General features: G+C 43.7%; 1 protein-coding gene across 1 annotated transcript in view; it reads left to right on the top strand.

Moving 5' to 3' along the window:
* Positions 1–15273, top strand: part of il2rb (interleukin 2 receptor, beta) — a 103742-nt gene extending 88469 nt beyond the window's left edge. The window contains exons 8-11 of the mRNA XM_048617354.1: positions 470–665; positions 1846–1948; positions 5297–5387; positions 13463–15273. Of these exons, the coding sequence (XP_048473311.1) occupies positions 470–665; positions 1846–1948; positions 5297–5387; positions 13463–14344 (1272 nt within the window). The 3' untranslated portion in view covers positions 14345–15273. The remainder of the gene's footprint in view (positions 1–469; positions 666–1845; positions 1949–5296; positions 5388–13462) is intronic.
* Positions 15274–21895: the final 6622 nt, after the last annotated feature.

The raw sequence follows: 21895 nt of genomic DNA, 5'->3' as shown, positions 1-21895 counted from the left end.
GGGTGGTTTATTTGTGGAATGAACTTCCAGAGGAAGTGGTGGATGTGGGTACAGTTACATTTATAAAATATTTGGATAAGTATATGAATAGGAAAGTTTTGGATGGATGTGGTCTAGGACCAGGCAGGTGAGACGAGTTTAGTTTGGGATTATGTTTGGCATGGACTGGTTGGAGTGCGGGTCTGTTTCTGTGCTGTATAACTCTATGACTCTATGAAAGGGCTTATTTCAGGAGCTGTGAATACTGTCCAGGAACAATCCAGCTCCCTCTTTAAAATTAAGTCACGCGAGCTGCTTATTTTTGGGTTTCGAAGACAGCTAATTTCTGATCCTTGTGAAATTGATTGAAGATAGAGAACCTTTTCATACCCTCTCAGTCTTTGTGACTGACAGAGATCAGTTTACAGTTCAGCACCAGACCAGGTACCTGTGGAGAATCAGTGACCCATCGTGCTGTCTCAATTTCTAGAATGCCAGGAAGCTTCACATTGTGAAATACAAACAACAGGCATCGATTGACGGGTCTAATCTGAAACCTGACCATCTATACATAGCGCAAATCCGCAGCAAAGTAGTGGATGACAATCCAGATGACTACAGGAGTACGTGGAGCGAATGGAGTCAAGAGGTCAAGTGGAAATCGGCAGTACTCACACACTCGGATGGTAAAGACAAGATTCTACTGAGTCTCCAGCGCCCGTAAACGCTGTAACATAGAGGTTCTAATGCAGGATATGTGTTTGAAATCTTGCCGGATAATTAACAGGGATTTCACAACAATTCATATTTCTTTTCACCATCAAAGATATCCAATATAAATCCAGTCCCATTTGCCAGCATTTGCCCCTTATTCCTCTAAACCTTTCCCATTCATATACCCATCCAGATGCCTTTTAAATGTTGTAATTGTACCAGCCTCCACCACTTCCTCTGGCAGCTCATTCCATACACACACCACCCACTGTGTGAAAAAGTTGTCCCTTGGGGCCCTTGTATATCTTACCCCTCTCACCTATGCCCTGTAGTTTTGGACTCTTCCACCCTGGGGAAAAGACCTTGGCTATTCACCCTATCTATGTCCTCATGATTTTATAAACTCTATAAGGTCACCCCTCAGCTTCCGACACTCCAGGGAAAATAGCCCCAGAGTATTCAGCCTCTCGCTTTAGCTCAAACCCTCCAACCCTAGCAACATCCTTGTAAATCTTTTCTGAAACCTTTCAAGTTTAACAACATCTTTCCTATAGCAAGGAGACCAGAACTGAAAGGTAGTAAGAACTGCAGATGCTGGAGTCAGAGATAACACAGTGTTGTGCTGGAGGAGCACAGCAGGCCAGGCAGCATCAGAGGAGCAGAAAAGTTGACGTTTCGGGACGGGACCCTTCTTCAGAAAAATGAAAAACGGTCCCGACCCGAAGCATTAGCTTTCCTGCTCCTCTGATGCTGCCTGGCCTGCTATGTTCCTCCAGCTCCACACTGTGTTAGACTAGAATTGAATACAATTTTCCAAATGTGGCCTAACCAACTGTCCTGTACTTGTTGACCACACAACAGTTGACTGTCACCTTGTTAAACCCTGCCAAAGCCCCTGATGGCGGCCAGTAAGAATGGAAGAGACTGTTGACCATCCATACTGCAGGAGGCAGTGGCACTCACACTCCGATGGCCCAGCCCTCAGGAATGTGGGAAGGAGCGTGTTCAGGCTGTGGACAGTTCTAATCTTGCTTTGCTAATGTCTTGAGGACATGAACAATTCCGAGCACTCTCTTGCTGAGAGGTCACTGGCGCATGGCATAGCAGAAACATTCAGGCCTTCATCTACCTCCTTTCTCAATTCTTTTCCAGGTATCTTCAGAGTGACCCAGATCACGTCTCTGTTATTTGCGGGAATCCTGTTTGTGTTAGCCATTTTGGCCATCTTGACCTTTAGACAACTGACCATAAGAAGGTAAAGATAGCCTGAGATGTTGATGCTTAATTCGGTGATGGCACTGTAGACTCTTTGGCTACTGAGGAGCAGTTTATCTCTTCAGCACCAGCAGCTCAATCATAAATACCGCCATCCATCACTTATTTTTCACATTGTTAGAAGTAATGAGCAGGGCAAACTCTCCTCACAGTTTGGTAGCCCAACTCACTTGACCAGCAACTAAACAACAAGGGAGGAGAATTAATCCTTATCCCAAAACTTACGTGTTTCTTACCATCCTAAACACATCTTATAGTCAGCACTGCTGCCTCACAGCGGCAGGGACCTGGGTTTGATTCCATCCTCGGACTATCTGTGTGTAGTTTGCACATTCTCCCCGTGTCTGTATCGGTTTCCTCCAGGTGCTCCGGTTTCCTCCCGCAGTCCAAAGGTCTGCAGAATAGAGTGGATTGGCCGTGGGAAATTGCCATAGTGCCCAGGGAGGTGCAGGTTGGGTGGCCAACAATGGTCAAGCTCTGATGAGGAGTCATCGAAACTCAAATCGTTAGCTTGTTCTCTATTCACGGATGCTGCCTGACCCACTGTGATTTCCAGCATTTTTTATTGTTTTCAGTCAAGCTGTCATTCTGGACTCATTTGGCTTATAAGATAATAATCACAGAATCTCACCATAGCCTCTACATGTGCTGAAATGTTTTTGTATTTCCCTAACTTTTCTTTAATAAAGCAGCTCTCTCTCTCTTCTTTGTTCTGTTTCTTTCCTTCGTCTCCTTCATTCTCTTCCTCTCGTCCTTGAATCTCTCCCTCTCTCTTCCTCTTTCTTTCGAGTGTCTGCCATCACGCACTCGGAGATAGTAAGAACTGCAGATGCTTGAGTCAGAGATAACACACAGTGTGGAGCTGGTGGACATGAAACGTCAACTTTCCTGCTCCCCTGATGCTGCCTGGCCTGCTGTGTTCCTCCAGCTGTACACTGTGTTTTATCTCTGCCGTGACACAGATGGTAGCATTGGTGCCTTCTCAGTCAGGAGGTTGGGCCTTCAAATCCCGCAGCAGGGATAAAGGTGGCACTACAGTATGGTACTGAGGGACTGCTACATGGATGTTACATTCCGAATGTAACATGCTAAACTAATGCCTCTTCCTCTAAGAAATCCGATTGCACTGTTCCAAAGAATAGGGGAGTTATCCCCATTATCCCGGACGATATCCTGAACTCAAAATTAACGTCACTAGAAACAGATTATCTGACCATCGTCACATTGCTGTTAGCAGGAGCACAAATTGACTGCCATTGCAACAAAACGTTTTCATTGGCTGTAAAGAGACGCCCAGTCATCATGAAAGGTGCTATATAAATACAAAATCTTTTTAAACACCTCTCTTTTCTCTCTCTCTTGATATGTTTAACCTCTCTGCCTCGCTTTCACTTCTTTCTGCCTTTTCCCTGACTGTTCCCCTTCTCCCAGAGCGAATCTTTTAGATTGAAGGAACCTCTTTTCAAATGGGCTTGTAAACACTGACCCTCGTCAAAATGATGGCACCATAAATGTCCCACACTTTCAGGTTTCTGGCTTAAAATTCCTGCCTGTTCTGTTAAAGGACTGGACTTTAACATTAGGCCGCATGGGCTATCCAATGAAGCCAATAATCGATTAACGATGTGAAAACTTTGATCTTCCCTCCAGCCGAAAAGTAACCCAAAACCAGTTCAGCGACATCGAACCCATCGCCACAGGACCCTCTGTCCTTGTCCTGAAATTGGCAGTGGGCACAATGGTTCCTGTTGGCACCCCTTCGGGGTAACCCTCTACTGTCTGTGTACCTATGGCCAGGGCAGTGACTGAATGGTTAAGGATTTTCTATCCCTGCTCTGCTGCTTGTTGGTTCAGGAATATTGCTGTCCTGCTGTCTACTTTGAGGTATCTCTGCCAATTAATTGTCTATGGTGGTCGGGATTCTAGTGTATGAATCACACAAAAACCAGCAGCCAAGCTCACTGGGTAATGGGAGACGTAAATGGAATGTTGCCCTCATTTCAAAGGGAATGGAGCGTCCAAATAGGAGAGTCCTTGCTAAAACTGTACAAGGCACTGGTCAGACCAGAGCTGGAATAGTATGAACAAGTTCTGGTCTCCCTTTCCTAAGGGAAGGTACATTGACATTAGAGGAAGTGCTGAGAAGGAGACAGTAGGGACTGCAGGTGCCAGAAGCCAGAGTCTATAGATGTGGAACTGGAAAAGCACAGCAGGTCAGACAGCATCCGAGGAGCAGGAAACGTTTCAGGCAGAAAACGTTTCGGTCCTGACAAAGGGTTTCGTCCCGAAACGTTGACTTTCCTGCTCCTCGGATGCTGTCTGATGTGCTTTTCCAGTTCCACCTCTATTGACTCTGGAGTCCAGAGAAGGTTCACTTGGTTGGTTCTGGGAATGGAGGGATTTTGTTATAAGTGGACATGGAGTGGTTTTGGCTTGTACTCATTGGAGTTTATGAGAACGAGAGGGTTAGGGTTAGGTAAAATTTATATGAAATGTATAAAATTTTTAGGGGACTTGACAGGTTAGATGTAGAAAGGTTGCTCCCACCTGTGAGAGAGTCTAGAACCAGAAGACATAATCTCAGAGTAAGGATTCATCTAGTTAGGACAGAGATAAGGAGGAACTTTTTTATCTCAGGGGATAGTGAATCTGTGATATTCTTTGTCACAGCACAATGTTGAGGCTGGGTCATTCAAGGTTGAGACAGACAGATTTTTAATCAGGAAGGGGAATTAAGGGTTGTCGGGGAAAAGACAGGAAAGTGGAGCATAAATTCCCTGGAGTGTGTAAACAGGCCCTTTGGCCCAACAAGCCCACATTGACCCTCAAAGCATCCCACCCAGACCCATCCCCCTAATCTATGCATCCCCAACCACTATGGGGAATTTAGCATGGCCAATCCACCTAGCCTGCACATCTTTGGACTGTGGGAGGAAACTGGAACGGACCCACACAGACACGAGGAGAATGTGCAAACACCACACAGACAGTTGCCAAAGAGTGGAGTCGAACCCAGGTCACTAGCGCTGTGAGGCAGCAGTGCTAACTACTGGGCCACTGTGCCACCCATGGCAAATTATCCTCGGATTATCAGATAGCAATGATCTCACTGAATGGCAGAGGATGGGCTGAATGGCCTACTTCTGCTCTGAAGTCTTCTGGGTCTTATGGGAGAGTAAGCTGCAGGTTTCTGAATTGCGAATTCCACAGCCATCTCGTTCACATAATTGAAAAGCCTCCAGGGACCCCCATACCCCAGTTTGAGAGCCACAGTCCTTGCCGCCTTCCATCCATTGTTTTCTAATCGAGAGCTTTGTTTACCCCTAAGGTACAATGTGAAGAAACTCCATTGGCTATCCATACCAGATCCAGGCAAATTCTTTTACGAGCTGAATGCAACCTACGGAGGCAATTTTCAGGTACGTTAATTCTTCTGACATAATATCGTCACTTCATTTTTGTTTTCCAACGGAAATGCAGAAAATGTACAGCACCTAAGTGAACATTCAGCCACATCCTGTCTCTGATAAGGAGGAGAGCAGTCCAGCCTTATTCTGCTCTTGGTCCACAGTATCATGGCTTCCAGCTCTTCAATGGCACGTCTTTTTAAATGTGATGAGGTTATCTCCCTCTTCCACCAGGCAGTGAATTCCGCAATATTCGGCACTCAATTAACACCGCCAAAGGCAGACTATCCGGCCAGTATCACAGTATTCTTTGTGGGAGCTTGCTGTGCACAGATTAACTGCCGTGCTTCTTACACAAGTATCCTGCCGCAAGACGTTGTCTAATTTGATACGTTGCTGCAAGAAAAGTTCACAGCTCCACCAGGGAAACAAACTTTGACTGTCTCCTTCCCATGTCCTTGAGATGTAGCTCCTTTGAACCACCACCACAGATGTCACTGAGCAGTCCCTGTGCAGATTTAGGCAGCCATTTAAATGCAGCGTGCTGAATGGCAACTTCGACAAGTTATCCCAGCTGCTGTCCCCAACTAGACTGCATTTAAGAGTGAGATCGAAAGAAATGTCCCCCCCACCCCTCAGAAGTTTGTAAATCTGTGGAATTCTTTACCGCAGATGGCTGTTGAGGCAGGGTCATTAAGTTATAGAGCTGTACAGCACAGCAACAGATCCTTCGGTCCAACCCATCCATGCTGACCAGATATCCTGAATTAATCTAGTCCCACTTGCCAGCATTTAGCCCATATCCCTCTAAACCCTTCCTATCCATATACCCATCCAGATGCCTTTTAAATGTTGTAATTGTACCAGCCTCCGCCACTTCCTCTGGCAGCTCATTCCATACACATACCATCCTCTGTGTGAAAAAGTCGCCCCCTCAGGTCTCTTTTAAATCTTTCCCCTCTCACCTTAAACCTAGTTTTAATCACCCATATTTAGTGTCTCACTAATGTGATTGAGTTTTTTGAAGTAGTGTCAAAGAAGACTGATGAATGCAGAATGGTGGACGTTGCCTATATGGACTTTGGCAAGGCGTTCGACGAGCTACCACATGGTAGACTGGGTTAGCTTACGTGGAATCCAGGGAGAGTTAGCCATTTGGCAAAATTGGCTTGAAGATTGGAGACAGAGCGTGGTGATGGAGGGATGCTTTTTGGGCTGGAGACCTCCGACCAGTGGTGGGCAGCGAAGATCGGTGCTGGGTCCACTGGTTTTTGTCACTTATTTAAACGATTTGGATGTGGAATATAGGAGGAATGGTTAGTAAGTTTGCAGACAACACCAAACTTGGTGGTGTGGTAGACAGTGAAGAAAGTTACCTCAGAGTACAACAGGACTCCCCAATCCTGGGAAAAGATCTTGGCTATTCACCCTATTCATGTCCCTCATGATTTTATAAACCTCTATAGGGTCGCCCCTCAGCCTCTGATGCTCCAGGGAAAACAGCTCAGCCACAACATGACCTCCCAACTCCTATACTCAATGCACTCACCAAACTCCTTCTTCACTACCCTGTCTATCTATGACTCCAACTTCAAGGAACGAATGAACCTACACCTCAAGGCCACTTTGCTTGGCAACATTCCCCAGTACCATACCATTAAATGCATACGTCCTGCCCTGGTTTGCCTTACCAAAATGCAACACCTCACATTTATCTAAATCAAACTCTGTCTGCCACTCTTCAACCCATCGGCCCACCTGATCAAGGTCCTGTTGTACTCTGAGGTAACTTTCTTCACTGTCTACCACACCACCAAGTTTGGTGTTGTCTGCAAACTTACTAACCATTCCTCCTATATTCACATCCAAATCGTTTAAATAAGTGACAAAAACCAGTGGACCCCGCACTGATCCTCGCTGCCCACCATTGGTCGGAGGTCTCCAGCCCGAAAAGCATCCTTCCATCACCACACTGTGTCTCCAATCTTCAAGCCAATTTTGCCAAATGGCTAACTCTCCCTGGATTCCACGTAAGCTAACCCAGTCTACCATGCGGTAGCTCGTCGAACGCCTTGCCAAAGTCCATATAGGCAACGTCCACCATTCTGCATTCATCAGTCTTCTTTGACACTACTTCAAAAAACTCAATCACATTAGTGAGACACTAAATATGGGTGATTAAGTGCAGTCAAGGCTGAGACAGACTGATTTTTGATACATGAAGGGAATCAAGGGTTAAGAGGATAAGGCAGGAAAGTCGGGTTTGTTGATAATCAGGTCAGTCATGATCGTGTTGAATGGAGGAGCAGACCAGATGGGCCAAATGGCCTAAACTGCTCCTATCTTATGGTCTTATTGATGCCACCTCATTAAAATATTTCCTAATTTTCCAGACACGCTCCCACTTCCAAATCTAACCCTCCAAGGGCTGAAACAGCTCCTTCCCATCTATTGAAATGCATTAGTGGACTCATTATTCATAGTATCACAAGATGCTAGTTTATTGTATGCTCCCAAACCAAACATGCATCATAACCCATATCACTGCCTTCCAAGATAAGTTCCACCACTACAACATCGCAGAAGTACTACGCTGTTAAATATATTAAAAGTGTGGCAACTCTCCTAATCTCAGGGCATTTCAAAATGCTTTACAACCCTTGAAGAACTTCATAAGTGTGGTCATCATGTAGAGAAACAGCAGCCAATTTGCACACACAACCTCCCTTGGAGAGCAATGTGAAAATAACCAGAATTGTTATGGCACAGAAGGAGGCCATTCAGCCCATTGTGGTTGCTCTGGTTCAATGACCCAGTGCCAATCTCCTGCCTTTATCCTCATACCCTGCACACTATTTCTATCCAACTAGTCATCCATTGCCTCTCTCAGATGCCTCAATTGAACCTGCCTCCACAATACTTCCAGGCAATGCTTTCCATGCTCTAAATACTTGCTGAGTCAAAGAGTTTTTTTTTGTCACATCATCCTTAATTTGTTTGCACATCTCTTTAAAACTCCACTGTTTCGTTCGTGTTGTTTTCATGAATGATTTTATCACCTATTTTAGCGACACCAGTTAAGGGACAAATCAGTCAGGGTATCCATTTTGCTTCAAATCATGTTGCTCACATCCATTGAGAGAGTAGATGTTTCATTTAGATAGCAACACTTCCTAACAACACTGCACTCAGATGTCAGCCTGGAAAATGGGCTGAAGACTATGAAGTAGCGAGGTGAATCTCTGGCTCAGTGCCACGACCCAATTCTGAACGAACGCTGAGAAATGTAGCAGGGCTATAGGGCTAGAGTGAGCCTGGTAAGAAGTGATCTCTTGCTTCGGTTGAGCTAAGTAACATTGGGTTTTGTCCCTTAGAAGAAGCCTGTAGGGGAACGTCGAATAAAGACGCAACCGAAATCTTACAATGACCTTTGAAAATGATTCTGCTGACTGAACAGTGTCTTGAGTCATTGTTCTACCGTGAGATGTTAGTAGGTTAAAAACCACATGGGTTACAGATAGGAAATATCAGTTTGATGGCTTATCTTCAAAATATTAATAAGTAGTTCTTTTTCTTCTTTAGAACATAGAACATAGAACATTACAACGCAGAACAGGCCCTTCGGCCCTCAATGTTGCGCTGACCTGTGAAACCTATCTGAAGCCCATCTACACTATTCCATTATCATCCATATGTTTATCCAACGACCATTTAAATACCTTTAAATTTGGCGAGTCTACCACTGTTGCAGGCAGGGCATTCCACGCCCTTACTACTCTCTGAGTAAAGCACCTACCTCTGACATCTGTCCTATATCTATCACCCCTCAATTTAAAGCTATGTCCCCTCGTGCTAGCCATTCTTTGTGGTTTGATTTCAAATCTATGCCAAATCACGTGCATGCATGTGGATTCAGGTCTCTTTCATAAAACAATTTAAAAAGACAGGCCTGACCGTAAAATTTGATCTCCTTTTCTTCTTTTCACACTCCAGTTAATGGTTCAACAATTGCAGCATCCAGTATTCAGGCCCTTTACAGATTGGGAAGCAAAGCTAAACACACATTTTTCTTTCTTGCTCATTTCTGATTCTTGTCCTTGCCATCATTGACACTTGGCACCCTGGTGGTGTCCTTTCGAGACCCTGGGTTATCGATCAAAGCTTTCTTTCTCTCTCTCTCTTAGCTTAAAGGCGGAAAACCACAAACACTGCTGGAACATTTAGCTTTCAATTAAAGTAAAATCCTTTTGTGAAATGGTGCGGCAATTATGGGCAAGCAGAAGTTATTCTTGCTTGACAGTTTGGTGTCCACCAAAGGGAGCATGCTCCATAATTCTCGAACTCTTCTACTTCTGAAGTGCCCACCTTTCGTGGTACCAAAGTTCCACCGAGCCTCTGTCACAGAAGTACCTCCTCTGGATAAAAATCAGCTGTACAACTAAACACAATGTTTTTAATGTGAAATTTGCTGCAGATGGGCACCAGATGGAGGGACATGGGTTTCAGATCAAGGGGCACAGGATTTATATCAAGGGACATGGGTTTCAGATCAAGGGACATTCATTTCAGATCCCAGGGCATAGGTTTTGATCAAAGGGCATGGGTTTTAGATCAAGGGGCGTGGGTTTCAAAACAAGGGATGTGGGTTACAGATTCCAGGGCATGGGTTTTGATCAAAGGGTATGGGCTTTAGATCAAGGGGCATGGGTTTCAAATCAAGGGGCATGGGTTTCAGATCAAGGGACATGTGTTACAGATGGAGTGGCATAGGATTCAGATCAAGGGGCATGGGTTTCAGATCCAGGGGCATGGGTTTCGGATCCAGGGACATGAATTTTAGATTTAGGGGCATGGGCAAGGGTTGTAGGGACATGTTCCTGCGAACATCTTTGTACCTCCACGAGCTCAATGTTCAGTCACTACCCCATTAGTGGATTCAAGCACTAGGGGGAGAAAGAGAGGGGTTGGGTGGCATGCACTGTCAGAACATAGTAACAGGAGTAGTCTATTCAGCCCTTCGAGCCTGTTTTGATATTCAATGCGATCTGATTGTGTAATCTAGCTTGACATACCTGCCTTTGGCCCATATCCTTTAACACCTAAGATAAACAAAGAAAATTTATTTCGGGTTTAAAATTGACAACTGATCTAGCATCCACTGCCAATTATGGAAGACTTTTTTTCACATTATCACTGTATTTTTAGCACACCCCTTTAAATACTTCTCAGTCTCCCATTTCCCTGTTCCAGGCTAGTTCAGAACTTCTGGTGTAGATCATTCCCCTATCCCCAGAAGTATTCAGTCCAGTCTGGTACGCACACAGCAGTTACAGAGCTAACAAGCTGACAAAGCAGCAGAGCACAATTCTTGTGATTTTTTTATTATTCATTTGTGGGATGTGGGCATCACTGGCTGGGACCAGCATTTATTGCCCTAGTTGCCCCTTGAGAAGGTGGGGGTGAGCTGCCTTCTTGAACCGCTGCAGTCCACCTGCTGTGGGCTGACCCACAATGCCCTTAGGGAGGGAATTCCAGGATTTTGACCCAGCGACAGTGAAGGAACGACGATATATTTCCAAGTCAGGATGGGGAGTGGTTTGGAGGGAAACTTGAAGTTGGTGATGATTCCATGTATCTGCTGCCTTTGTCCTGCTAGATAGAAATGGTTGTAGTTTTGGAAGGTGCTGTCTGAGAATCTTTGGTGAATTTCTGCAGTGCATCTTGTAGGCAGTACACACTGCTGCTACTGAGCGTCGGTGGTGGAGGGAGTGGATGCTTGCGGATGTAGTGCCGATCAAGCGGGCTGCTTTGTCCTGGATGGTGTTGAGCTTCTTGAGTGTTGTTGGAGCTGCACCCATCCAGGCAAGTGGGGAGTATTCCATCACACTCCTGACTTGTGCCTTGTAGATGGTGGACAGGCTTTGGGGAGTCAGGAGGTGAGTTACTTGCCATAGTATTCCCAGCTTCTGACCTGCTCTGTAGCCACTGTATTTATGTGCTGAGTCCAGTTGAGTTTCTGGACAATGATAACCCCCAGGATGTTGATAGTGGGGGATTCATTGATGGTAATACCAAGGGGCGGTGGTTAGATTATCTTTTACTCGTGACGGTCATAGCCAGGCATTTGTGTGGTGTGAACGTTACTTGCTACTTGTCAGCCCAAGAGCACTTCTACAGGTTACAGGTGATTAACAAAATAGAAGCATTTTTGCCCTATGTTGCTGGGAGGAAAGTTGACCTGAAATTGTTGCTTCTTCTGTCAACATTTGATGCTAAAGATTATCAAGGGACATGAGGATAGTGTGGGAAAATATTGAAGCAGTTATGTTCTACTTGAACAGTAGAGCAGGTTCAATGGACTGTATTTCCTATTTCCCATGTTCCTAGGATCTGGGACTTGTTGTACTGGTCTTTATATTTCGTTCCAGTTAGGTGTAACTACAGGAAATGGCAGAAGCCAGGGCTTACACATCTGTCTCCATCAGGGCCTTGACTCTATGTCTCTACTGTATTGGATGCATCTATCACGTGGCATCATCAGATTGGGCAGCGTTTCAGCATTAACTCTTTTCAAACCTTTAGCTTACACAACCAACACTTTCAAGAATAAGGAGAGAAAATGCTCTAATGCACTCAGTCAGTGAGGGTATTTTGTTGGAAAGAAAATCAAAGTTAATGGGCCTGTTTTTAATTCTGCATACGGGGGTGGGTTTTCAGCCAGTTAAAATCAGGCCCACTTCAGGTCTGAAACAGAAGCATGAGGTAGAAGAGCAGAAATTCTGTCCCTCAGGGTATGTGGTGGTGTAGTAGTATTGTTATTGATCGAGTAATCCAGAGACCCAAGGTAATTCTAAGGGGACATGGGTCCCCACCACTTCAGATGTTGAATTAATGGAAATCTGGAATTCTTACAGTGTGGAAGCAGGCCACTTGGCCCATTGAGTCCACATCCCAACCTTCCAAAGAGCATCCCACCCAGACCCACCTCATTCTTGTAACCCTACATTTTCTATGGCTTATCCTCCTAAGATGCACACTATGGGGCAATATAGCATGGCCAGTTCACCTTTGCACAGCTTTGGTCTGTGGGAGGAAACCAGACCACCCCAGACAGAGGGAGAATGTGCAAAATTCACACAGTGGGTGGAATTGAATGTGGGTCTCTTGCACTGTGAGGCAATAGTATTAACTATTGAGCCACCTTGCCACTTATTAAGAGTAGCCATTAAGGGTAAGACCACATTTGGAGCATTTCATAGAATCCCTACAGCATGGAAACAGACCATTCAGCCCATCAAGTTCACACTGACCCTCCCTGTAACCCTGCATTTCCTATGGCCAATCCACCTAGCCTGCACATCTGTGGACTGTGGGAGGAAACCGGAGCACCTGGAGGAAACCCACGCAGACACAGGGAGAATGTACAAACTTCACACAGGCAGTCACCCGAGGCTGGCATCAAACCTGTATCCCTGGGGCTTTGAGGAAGTAGCGCTAACCACTGAGCCACTGAGTACAGTTCTGTTTAGAGGGATATGGACCAAATCCAGACAAATGAAACTAGTTCAGTACAAGAAATCTGGTCAGCATGGATGAGTTGGGCTGAAGGTTCTGTATCCATGCTGTACGACTCTGTGTCTCTATTGGTGACACTGTCAATTGTGGTTTCAAACCCTTCTAGTTCATTAATATCCTTTAAGGAAGAAAATCTGCCATCCTTTAACTGGTTTGGCCTACATGTGACTCCAGACCTGCAACTATGTGGTTGACTCTTAAACGTTCTGTGAATGGCGTTAGCAAGCCACTCAGTTCAAGGGCAGTTAGGGATGGGCAATAAATGTTGGCTCAGCCAGCAATGTTCACATCCCAAAACGATGCTTCTACTCAGAGGATTTTGCCGCTTTGTTTGCCAAAGTATAGTAAGCGACTACACTTTAAAAAGCAATTAATTGGCTGTAAAGCATTTTGGAATGTCTCGAGGTCATGAAAGATGCAATACAACTGCAAACCATCTCTTTAGCTGACTAACTACTCACATCTTCACCTATCTCGTGCTTAAAATGTGTTTCTTTTTTCCATCCTGGCAGAAATGGCTTGGGTCGACATTGCCAGCATCATTCAACAGCACCGAGGACCTAGGAACAGAAATCTCTTCAGTTGAGGTTTCAGAAATAAAAGATTCAGAGTCCTTCATCAAACAGGATTACGTCTCGGACAGCAGTGGATTCAAGAGTATGGGAAATTCATCTCTGTCCAGCTTTGCGAACCAAGGCTACTTCTGGTTTAGGTATCCCAGCACTTATGAAGTGGATTCTTGTAAAGTTTATTTTAGCTATGACCGCAGCAGCCTTCAATCAGGAAGTGAGGGCAGTGGGTCATATCTAGAGAAGAATGGGTCTTGCCCGACCTTGTCCAATGATTCTCTATATGACAGCAGTCAGCAGAATTCACCCTGTAGCGTCTTTGTAACAGATCCAGATCAGGAATGCATCTCAACTCAAATTAAAGCCAGTGGAAAGGCCTCAACTGATGAAGAAGTGGATGATCCACCAAGAGGACCTGAGGATCCTACCAATGTAAAATCCTCAGGCGAATTGGGGTACCTTGGACAACTGCTAAGAAATGATTGTCCATCCAGAGGAAGTCAAGAGGGTCTCAATCCGATCGTCCAGATGCACCTATTTGAACATTTGAACTACCCCTTTGTTTCTCTGGAGGACATAGCATTTACAACAAAACAGGAAGGTATCAGCAGATGTGATTCTGACAGCTTAATGTTTGGCGAGAGTCAGATGGGACCTCCACCCATCAACATGGAAAACATCATGAGTGCACAATGTCCTCTCGATGGGTTTAAGCAGGAAAGCGCCAATATTCTTAAGAGCACATCTCTAAATCTGGGGCAGTCTAGTGATGCATATCTTTCCCTTAAGGAAGTTCAAAGTAAATACAGTAACCAGTCAATTTAGAATGGATTTTAATAAGGATTGAATAGTCGTAGGTCAAATATTTGCACTATTGAGACTGGATGTGCATTTAGCTTTGTCCTCATCCAAAGAGACAATCCAACATCTATTTCTCTTCATAACTGTGTCCTTGGGATCATTTATGTCCATCACAGAGCTCAGACAAGGCTTGACTTAATTATCTCATCCAAAGGACTTTGATGAGTGCAACACTCCCCAGAATTCACAAGCCTGCCTCAGTGTGAGATTTGAACGCAGCACCTCTAACACTGAGCCAGAGCTGACATGAACATTTTGTCGCTGTGTGGTTTGGAGTTTTGAAAGGCCGGGCTTCATTCATGTTTAGCTGATGACTCACTTGGTAGCACAGCTAACACAGCTCTTTGAGGACCACCTTCCAAACACATGAACTATACCATACAAGAGACCAGATATTTGGGAACAACAGCAGCTACAAGTTTCCCTCCACACACCACTTGGAACTATTTTGTTGCTCCTTAACTGTCGCTAGATATAAATCATGGAACTCCCTCTCTAACAGCACCCTGAACACCAAACGGGACCGCAAAAAGGCAGCTCAGCACCACCTTCTCCATGGAAATGACGCATTGGCATAGCCAGCAATGCTGACATCCCATGAATGAACAACTGAAAAAAAAACCCTAATGGAAGAAAAAGAACTTGCATTGCACTTAGCATTCCAATTTGCATACACCCACATTCCCATGAACAAAATTACAGCAGGGTCACAAATAGCCATTGAGGTGGGAGGAGGATGAAGACAGGCAAAGTTCAGGCGGCTTAGATCCCACTTGACAAAATCAGGATAAAGCCAGGGACAGCAAGCGAAGCCTAGAAAAGGATAAATGAGTGTACGTTTTGTCATTAATAAGCTACATGTTAAAGGGCCTGTTCTCGAAGGAGCTGAGACTGAAAAGGAAAGGTCAAAGAAACCCCAGGTCCTTTTTTGTTGACTTTTCGAGGTTGCACACATTTTGGTACAATTGCTGCATGGACTCAGAGGAGAAGAAAGTCAGCCCTGTTTTGTGCTCCCTGCTGGAAAGCATTGTACTTACATACTCTGCCTTGATGCTTAGCCTAAAAACGGAGCTGATGAGCTTGCCAACCCCTTCCTTTTGTAAAGAACAGCCATTTTTTTGTAAACTGAATCATTGGGTAACTCATGGAAAGGAAGGGAGGAATAAAAAAATGCTGGAAAGCTATGTTTTCAAAACAAAATCTCAACTGATTCTCACAAAATAATGGGAGCTCTTTGAATATGCTTACAATCAATGCAGGATTTGCTGATAATGTAGCATTAGATGTGTCATTTTAAATTCATTTTTCTTGAAGTGTTTTGTCAAACGTGTCAGAGTTATATTTATTGAAAGGGTACTTTGCAACTTGTTTCAAATATTGTGGCTTTTAGGGGATCAGCATCAGGAACGATGATGATGATGCTAATCCTTCACCTCATGTACAAATGGAGCAAGAGTGGAAAACTGTAGCAAAAATTGTAGCAAAACTCACAAAGGCTACTTAGCCACGGAATTCCAATCTAACGCAACATAAAAAGCAAGGCAGTACTTCACCCATTTCCAACCTGGCATCTAACAGATGGCAACAAAACAACACGGATTGCAACAAGGGTCTATTCATCCATAGCAAGAGTTAAAGTAGAAAATGGCTTGACTGTTCATTGGAGATGGTCCAGAGGCAGCTGGATAACCAGATGTTCTACTCCCCTGGATCTACTGCGATGTCTTCAATGAGTTAACAGGATGACCGCAATCTGTTAACTGTGGACCACCCTCAAAGTGGAACCATTACTAACTGACCAATGTGTACGCCACTGGAATGTGTTAATCAAATACACCAGGTTCTATTATCCACCTGGATGCCAATGGGACCACAGTCATTGCCTCTGCTGACTGTGAACCCTTCAGTGTTGAGCACTGAAAGCTGCAAGAAGCAGATGTTAGCCTCTCAGAGAGTCCAGGATTATGAGGAGCCAGCAGGATGGTGGAGCTGAGGGCAGGAGGACGATAGCATTGTGGTTGGTCGATTGGCATGAGTTCAAATCCTGCCATGATGTCTAGAGGAAAATTAAATTCAAAACTGGAATAAAATCAGATTTTGGTTAAAATTATGAAACTGCCAGTCTATTGGAAATGGTTTACTGATAGCGCAAAGAGGCAGGGACCTGACATCCTTACCTGGTCTGGCCTATGTGGTTGACTCTTATGGCCTAAAAGCCATTTTTATTCAAATGTGGAGCAGGCTCAAGGGACTGTATGGTCAAGTCATAGAAATCACAGTATCCCTACAGTGTGGAAGCAGACCATTTGGCCCATTGAATCTATACTGACCCTCCAAACAGCATCCCACCTCATCCTTGTAACCCTGTATTTCCCATGATTAATCTACCTAGCCTGCATATCCTTGGACACTATTGAGCAATTTAGATAAAAACCGAAAGAACTGCGGATGCTGTAAGTCAGGAACAAAAACAGAAGTTGCTGGAAAAGCTCAGCAGGTCTGGCAGCATCTGTGAAGGAGAAAACAGAGTTAACGCTTTGAGTCTGATGACCTCAACTTAGCACAGCCAATCCATCTAACCCACACATCTTTGGACTGTGGGAGGAAACCCACACAAGCACAGGGAGAACGTGCAAACACCACACAGATAGTCACCCGAGGCTGGAATCAAACCTAGGTCCCTGTTGCTGTGAGGCAGTAGTGCTAACCACTGAGCCACCAATGCACATAAGATGAAGTATCCATTTTGTGACTGTCATGTTGTATGTTTCAGGTAATTACCCTGAAGGAATTATAAACTATATGACAAACTGAAGGGCCTCCTTTGGAGCCATTGTTTTGTTTTTGTATTTTTTATATAATTTCCTAAATGTAAGGAAGTAGATGCTCACCAAAATCTACTGGATTTCCCAGTAACAATTTCCATAAACTTGTTTGTTGTTGACGTCAGATCACTGTGTCAACATTTAGAAGTATAACAGCAAGCTTTGCATCTGTATAGAGTCTTTTATCACTTGTGTATCCACAATACTTCAGAGGCAAGGAAAGTGCTTTTGGTATACAGCTATTGCTTGGCTCATGGGATTCAACCGATGCTATGTAAAGTCTTGTAATATAGGTAATTCCAGATCTTAAATATTGTTGTTTTTTAAATTTAATATTGAATGAACGGATTGTGAAGTAGTCATTCGATTCAGTACAATTTGAATGCCTTGGCGTCTCTCTCAAATGTTTACTGCAGCACTTCAGGAATAATTGTGTGAATTTCTCCCTGAGTCTGGAAGATGGATATGTAATAAGTATAGTGTTCATTCTAGTAGGATCCTCTGGGACAATGGTGAGTTTACCTTAGCTTACAACGTATATTACTCAACCATAGTTGATTGAAAATGAAATGACCATATCCCCAACAGGATTGGAATATAGTCATAGAGTCATACAGCACAGAAACAGACCCTTCGGCCCAACTTGTCTATGCCAACCAGGTTTCCTAAACTGAACTAGTCTCACTTGCCTGCATTTGGCCCATATCCCTCTAAACCTTTCCTATTCATGTACCCGTCCAAATGTCTTTTAAATGTTGTAATTGTACCTATCCCTATTACTTCCTCTGGCAGCTCATTCCATACACGCACCACCCTAATGTGTGAAAAAGTTGCCTCTCAGATCTCTTTTAAGCCTTTTGCCTCTCACCTTAAAGCAATGCCCTCCAGTTTTGAACTCTGCTACCCTGGGGAAAAGACCTTGGCTATCTATGCCCCTCGTGATTTTATAGACCTCTATAAGGTCACCCCTCGCTCCAGGAAAAAAAATGTCCACGGGCTAAAAAGGACAAGGCCAGTGGATACATGGAAACACCACCAACTGCAAGATCCCCTCCAAGGTACTCACCATCCTGACGCAGAAATTTATTGCCGTTCCTTCAGTGTTGGTCAAAATCCTAGATTTAGCAACATTACAGATGTATTCCCACTAAATTGACAGCAATAGTTCCACTTCCTTGAGGGGAATTAGGAACGGGCAATAAATGTTCATTTGTCTGCCATGCCCACATCCCATGAAATAATTGTTTAAATATTCACCTGGCAGGATGTCACTTTAAGCTGTTATCAGTTTTGTTATCAATCTTCTGATCTAAAGATCAACATAGAGGACACGGAGGCACAATTAACTTTACTGTTCAAACCCATTCTCTTCCTCTTAACCTTCATCCCCCATCACAATCGCTTGTTAATATTAATCTGTCTTGAAAAAAAGTCAGACTTGACTTGAAACATTAACTCTATCCCACTCTCCACAGACCAGCTGAATTCCCTTAGCATTCTCCATCTTTATTTGATATTACTCTCACACTGTTTCAAAAGATATGGAATTTATTTATTTGGACAGGTTGTTTAATCCACACAGCACTTTCTCCAAGAAAGAGGGGCAAACATTTTCATTAATTGTTCGATGACACTGAGGTTGTGCAAATTGAGTTCACTTTTCATGTCAGTAACATGAAATTTATGCGACTTGACTTGCCCTGTGGTTGGAATCCAGAAGTCCAAAAGGAAGTGTGCTTCAGATCCATAGAATCCCTACAGTGTGGAAGCAGGCCATTCAGCCCATTGAGTCCATGACCCTCCAAAGAGCATCTCACCTATTGCTTGGAATAGAATCTCCGCTAATGACCACAAAGCATGTCCATTCTTCACTTTCTCTCTCTCTCTCTCTCTCTCAAACACACACACAATGGAGTTTAGGATGAGGGAGGGATCTGACTGAAACTTACGAAATGCTGAGAGGCCTGGATAGAGTGGACGAATAGAAGATATTTCCACTAGTAGGAGAGATTAGGAACCCAAGGTCACAGCCTCAGAGTGAAGGGACGACACTTTAGAACTGAGATGAGGAGAAATTTTTTCAGCCAGAGGGTGGTGAATCAGTGGAACTCATTGCAGCAGAGCGCTGTGGAGGCGAAGACATTGAGTGACTTTAAGACAGAGATAGATGGGTTCCTGATTAGGAACGGGATCAAGGGTTACGGAGAGAAGGCAGGAGAAAGGGATTGAGAAACATATCAGCCATGATCGAATGGCAGAGCTGACTCGATGGGCTGAATGGCCTAATTCCACTCATATTTTATGGGCTCTCTCACTCTCTCATTCTTCAGTTCAGGGTGAGAATTTTCAACACACAGATCTCCTCCTTAGGATGAGAAGCGAAGCTACCCGGGGTTTGTCCAACAGGGTTTTACTACAGAGTGAGAAATATGATAATCTCTTTAGGCAAATACAAGTTAACCAATATAAATTCAGAATTGCAGCCAATGTGGCTCTTAAAACATTGATATTAGGGCAAAAATAAACATCAAACCCTTCCCAAAGTAAAATATTCCTCTTGAGCAACAGTATAAATTGAAGAGAAAGATTTATGACTGAGGTTCAACAACTGACGTCATCATTGGAGCAATCTTTTCAGTGCAGGGTAGGGATAGCAACCAATAAACAGGATAAATGGAAAGGTATTCAGAATTAAGCATTACAGAAGGACTTTGTGGGTACTGATAATTGCTTTGCGAAAGGTAACAGTTGCTGATAAATGTGTAACCCTTACTAGAAGATAGATTTATTGTTTGTTTTTCTGTGTTCAATGTATATAACAAATGTATTTTTATAAAATGTTTATTGATATTGTTTTATATAAACCGTAGAGTCATAGATTCATAATGTCCAAAATGTACTGCCCTCTGAACTGCTCAAGAACTAAAGTATTTTGTAAGGATGAATAAGTTCAATAAAATTTCTAATTTTTGGCTGCTACGTGCAGAGATGTGACTAACCATCTCCATTTCATATTGTTGTTCGGTTGGTAAGGTTTGTGAGAGGAAGCAAGGTACTGGGGGTGAGGGGGTGAAGAGCTTCGTACTTATTTGTGGTTAAATACCAACATGGACGAAGCTTCTTATGACCACTTTCACAATCTTAGATTTCCCCAAAGCTCAAGAAGAAATTTCACTGCTCACGTTCGTAACATAGAATACTCCCACTGACAACAGTGACTATGATAATGATCGGATAATCTGTACTTTATCAGTTGGCCGAAGTTTGAATATTGACTACCACACCAAGAGAACTCCCACACTTTTTGAAATGATGCCAAGAGCTGGTTTATATCCACTTGTGAACGCAGGCCCAGCTTTTGTTTCAGGGTACTCTTTAAGGATTCTCTGTGACCCTTACTCATCAAGAACCCATCCATCTCTGTCTTAAATACACTCCATGATTTGGCCTCTGTAGTGATTGGTATGAGATCAGCCAGGTGGACCTCATGGAGTCCCAGAGATGTACACAACAAAAACAGACCTTTTGATCCTTTTGTCAAATAGAATATGAGTTCCCTGATTGGGGCTGTCAATCTGGTCCAATCAAGGAGCCCTGGCTGACGGTTATAAAACAAATGTGTCAGACATTCGACTCATCCTGGGAGCTGGCTCTGAGCTAACTGGGTCAGCATCATGTATGTTCCACATACAAATAAAGGGTGACTTGGTGACAGGATACCAGTCTCTGTGGAGTTATTTCTGACTCCACAGCCTTTTGCAGCAAAGAGTTCTACTGAGTAACCTCATTAGAAGGTAACATCCCCTTGTTGTGCAGCTCCAGTATGCCTGCATGTTTTTAAAATCTCTTGTAGATGCTACCAGAATGCATAACTCACTGATATAAGCAATGTCACACATCGAAATCTCCAATTCTATCAAACACCTTGAAATGTAATGTAGATGCGACTAAAGGCCATTACTCACGGAGATAAGCAACTTGACAGCTTGCACTGTACTTCTCATGTTGAAGTGCGACTTTAACACAAATACTTCCTCGCCCAGAGGCTACAAATATAAACAAGAAACAAGAACAGGCCTTCATTGGGATCGTAGCTGATCTGATTTTACCCTCTACACTGCATTCCTGCATATCCCCAATAATCTTTCATCTCCTTGGAAATCAAGAATCTATCTAGTTCTGCTTTAAAAATATTTAAAGGTTCAGCATCCACTGCAACTAACCTACAGCTAAACAGTTATTTTCCTTCTTCACAAAACAAAGCATAACACAGTCATAGTGTCGCGTTTTTCAATTTGAGACCTTTTACATCTTAGAGAGATTCCCCATGTCCAAGGGATATCAAATGACAAGCATATCCTCTCACACACATGGTACAGAATGGTCCAGCACAATTGTTACAAAGAAACATTACCCAAATGTTGCATTTTTTAAAGAAAAATGTAAATCCACATAAATATATCTTGAATGTTCATAGAACTTCGATGGAAACATATTCACTGGAGTTTGAAAGAACGAGGGTAGGGAATCTCATAGAAACTTATACAAGTTTAACAGGACTAGACAGGGGAAATGGAGAAAAGATGTTCTCAAAGACTAGGGAGTCCAGGACTAGAGGTCACAGTCTAAAGATGTGGGATAAGGCATATCGAACTGAGATGAGGAAAAATTTCTTCACCTAGAGAGTGGT

Source organism: Rhincodon typus, chromosome 37, assembly GCF_021869965.1.
Source record: "Rhincodon typus isolate 14 chromosome 37, sRhiTyp1.1, whole genome shotgun sequence".
In the NCBI taxonomy this organism is placed as follows: Eukaryota; Metazoa; Chordata; class Chondrichthyes; order Orectolobiformes; family Rhincodontidae; genus Rhincodon; species Rhincodon typus.
Note: the sequence above shows the minus strand (reverse complement) of the source record. Positions and strands in the feature narration are given on the sequence as shown.